This window comes from Solanum tuberosum, unplaced genomic scaffold, assembly GCF_000226075.1.
Source record: "Solanum tuberosum cultivar DM 1-3 516 R44 unplaced genomic scaffold, SolTub_3.0 scf00408, whole genome shotgun sequence".
In the NCBI taxonomy this organism is placed as follows: Eukaryota; Viridiplantae; Streptophyta; class Magnoliopsida; order Solanales; family Solanaceae; genus Solanum; species Solanum tuberosum.
Genome location: NW_006239333.1, coordinates 44,831 through 47,735, shown reverse-complemented (window position 1 = coordinate 47,735; position 2,905 = coordinate 44,831). Strand labels below are relative to the sequence as shown.

Below are 2,905 nucleotides of genomic sequence, written 5' to 3'. Positions count from 1 at the left end.
GGGTATTTATAATATTAAAAGTGGGTTAAAGTGTATTTATGATAACTTGAGGATTTAAATTAAAGTATTAAAAGTAGGGGTGGTAGGGGGTGTTGGGGAAGGGAAAAAACAGTCAATAAATCCGTTGGGAGGGCCCACTAGCCGTTGCCCCAACGGATATAATTAAAAAAAAAAAATGTTAGGGGATCCCGCGAACCGGCCGGTTCATCCGGGCCGGGTCGACCGGGACCAACGGGTGAACCGGACCGGTACCGGTCCCCTATCCCGAAGGCCCCCATCCCGCGAGATTTTGATAGGACCGGGTCCGGCGAGCCGGTTCTCGAACCGGTCGCGGGCCGGGGCGGGCCGACCCGGTCCCCCTGCCAGTCCTAATCCTTCTGCTTCAAACAGTGAAGTAGTTGAGTTGTGATCCTCTGCATTACCCACGTCAAACCAGCAATGTATAGGAATATTTGCAATAGTTAGTCAGTGACATTGCTATCCACAGTAGGTGCATGATAATCTCCTTCCTTTCCACATAGATGACATCAATTTCAAAAATTAGGACATAAAGAGCAATCAAGAGCACACTAGGCTTGATTTGTCTCCACCGGGTGTTTGGAGGGGTTATGTTCGTACAGTGCAGGTGGTTGCATGGGTAGTAGTCCTTTATATAATGCCTTCTAGATGATCTTAGATTCAAATGCTAATTCATTTCCCTAAGACCTGTTCTTTTCTTTCGTCACTGAAAAAAATCTTCATGCTCTTGAAAAAATGCCATATGTATCTACCATATTACTTAAAACATTGAACATATGTGAATTATCTTGGTGTTCTGCAATTTTTATATAACCAAGTATCATCATTCTAAAGGATTAGTATGACGCCATATTGTCAATTGCATCTTGCTCATATTACTATTTGTTGGGGCAGGTATCATCTGGAAATGCAGCATCTGGTGGCATGCATGGTCCCCATGTTATGCCAACTAGATCTGTACCCCGACCGATGCAAATGGTCAACATGCCAAGGATGCAACCTCAGGGCATGTCTGCTTATAATCTTGCTTCTCAAGCTGGCATGGGTGCTGGAATGAACCCGGGAAACATGCCCATGCAGCGCGGTGTTGCTGCTCAGGCACATCAGCAGCAGGTTGCTTTAGTCAGCCTGGCATTATTATACTTTTGGTAGTTCTGATCCCTAAATTGATTAATGCTTTTGGATGTCAAGCAGATGAGAAGGAAAGATCCAGGAATGGGAATACCTGGATACCCTCCACAACAGAAATCTCGACGGTTCTGAAAGTCTTTTTCAGTGACAATCATGCACATACAACTCTGGTATATTCTGTATTCCCTTTCCCCTCTGAAAGTAGAAAGTTCCTATCTTTTACTGTCTGTTTTAGTGAATCCCTCCTCTCATTCTCTTATTGTCTCTAGTGGCTAAACTAGCAGGCAAACGGCAGTAGCGTCCAGAACGTTTTCAAATTGATGTTTTCCTCCTTTTTAGTTATGGGATTTTTTGAGTAGCTCTGGGTTGCTGACTTTTTGGTCTTTTGAATTTCATGTTATGTTGTTCACAAGAAAAGAAGTAAAGATGCCTTCGCATTTTTTACTTGAGGGCTGTAATGTCATGGAAGACAATAATTTCTCTTCTTTTTTAGCATAGCAGGTGGATTAACATTTCTGAAGCTGACTTGATTCTGAATGTTAATGGACACAAGTAGATGAAGCTGAAGAGGGTTTACAGACAGGCAGTAGTATGTCAGACTTGGAGACGCAATGTCTTTAGTGTCTCGGTCAAAGATGATTGCGTAAAGAATAACTTGTGTTGTGGATGAGATATATCAGCAGTCAGTAACAGATCAGTGATAGTGATGGTCAGCTATCCATTATTATAGAGTTGTGTATACAAATAATATGTACACCAACCAATTATCAATGTATCGTCTTTACTCATTGGTAGGAATTACCATCGATGACATTGCAATTTAAAAAGTTAGAAATGATGTATAGTTAAGTACGGAATGGATGTACAAATGAATAGTACATGAGTTGGGATACCCTCCAGTAATCTTCAGCAACTGCAGATGGTAATGTATTTATGCAAAAATCCAATTTAACATTTCACTCTTCTAAGCAACAAATAGTATGATGTTTCTTCTTCCTCTGTTTCCCCAATGTTATTATGTTAAGTTTTCCAGTCAATTTTCATTTAAATTCTCCAAATAATTTTACTTTTGATACAAAGCTCTAAATCCTTGTGTTCGTACCTGTTGCATCCTATTTCTTTATTAGTTGGTCTTCGTCCTCCAAAAGCTTCAACTTATTGAAGACACTACAATTAGTTAGCTAGTTAGTAAATTAGCTAAATTAGTTAGTTAGTTGTAGATTAGCTGACGTGGCAGAGTAGTTTAGTTAATTGTACAAGTTAGTTATAACTAACTTGATCAGTGGTGTGAGGTAAAGCACATGTATATATATTCTGTAGATCTGTAACCGATTCATTCAATACAATACACAATTTTATTCTTTACTGTTGATCTTCTTCCTCTTAGACTCACAGAACCTCCATTGGAGGACTTAACATGGTATCAGAGCTAGAGATCGGATCAACAACAATGGCTACTGAAAATGAGCTCGTTATTCCTTACACACACCCTCTCTACTTGCATCCATCGGATACTCCAGGATCTGTGCTCTGTCCTGTTAAGTTGACAGGATCGGAGAACTATGGGTTATGGCGGAGGTCCATGCGAATTGCTTTGCAAGCTAAGAGGAAGCTGGGTTTTGTGATTGGAACCTGTAAGAAGGCAAGTTTTGAAACTAAGTATCATGATCAATGGGATACCTGTAATGCAATTGTTCTTTCATGGCTTATGAACACAGTAGCTCATAATCTCTTAAGTGGCATTGTCTATGCATCA

At 40.4% G+C, this 2,905-nt stretch overlaps 1 protein-coding gene across 4 annotated transcripts in view; it reads left to right on the top strand.

Annotated features, from left to right (window-relative positions):
• Window positions 1-2,150, top strand: part of LOC102591634 (cyclin-dependent kinase E-1) — a 37,492-nt gene extending 35,342 nt beyond the window's left edge. Inside the window, exons 14-16 of one of the 4 annotated variants that reach the window (XM_006362651.2) lie at window positions 913-1,131; window positions 1,213-1,319; window positions 1,706-2,150. In XM_006362651.2, the coding sequence (XP_006362713.1) occupies window positions 913-1,131; window positions 1,213-1,281 (288 nt within the window). In that variant the 3' untranslated portion in view covers window positions 1,282-1,319; window positions 1,706-2,150. Of the gene's footprint in view, window positions 1-912; window positions 1,132-1,212; window positions 1,320-1,642 lie in introns of all 4 variants that reach the window. The other 3 variants (XM_006362649.2, XM_006362648.2, XM_006362650.2) reach the window with 3 other exon arrangements.
• The last annotated feature ends 755 nt before the right edge of the window (window positions 2,151-2,905 follow it).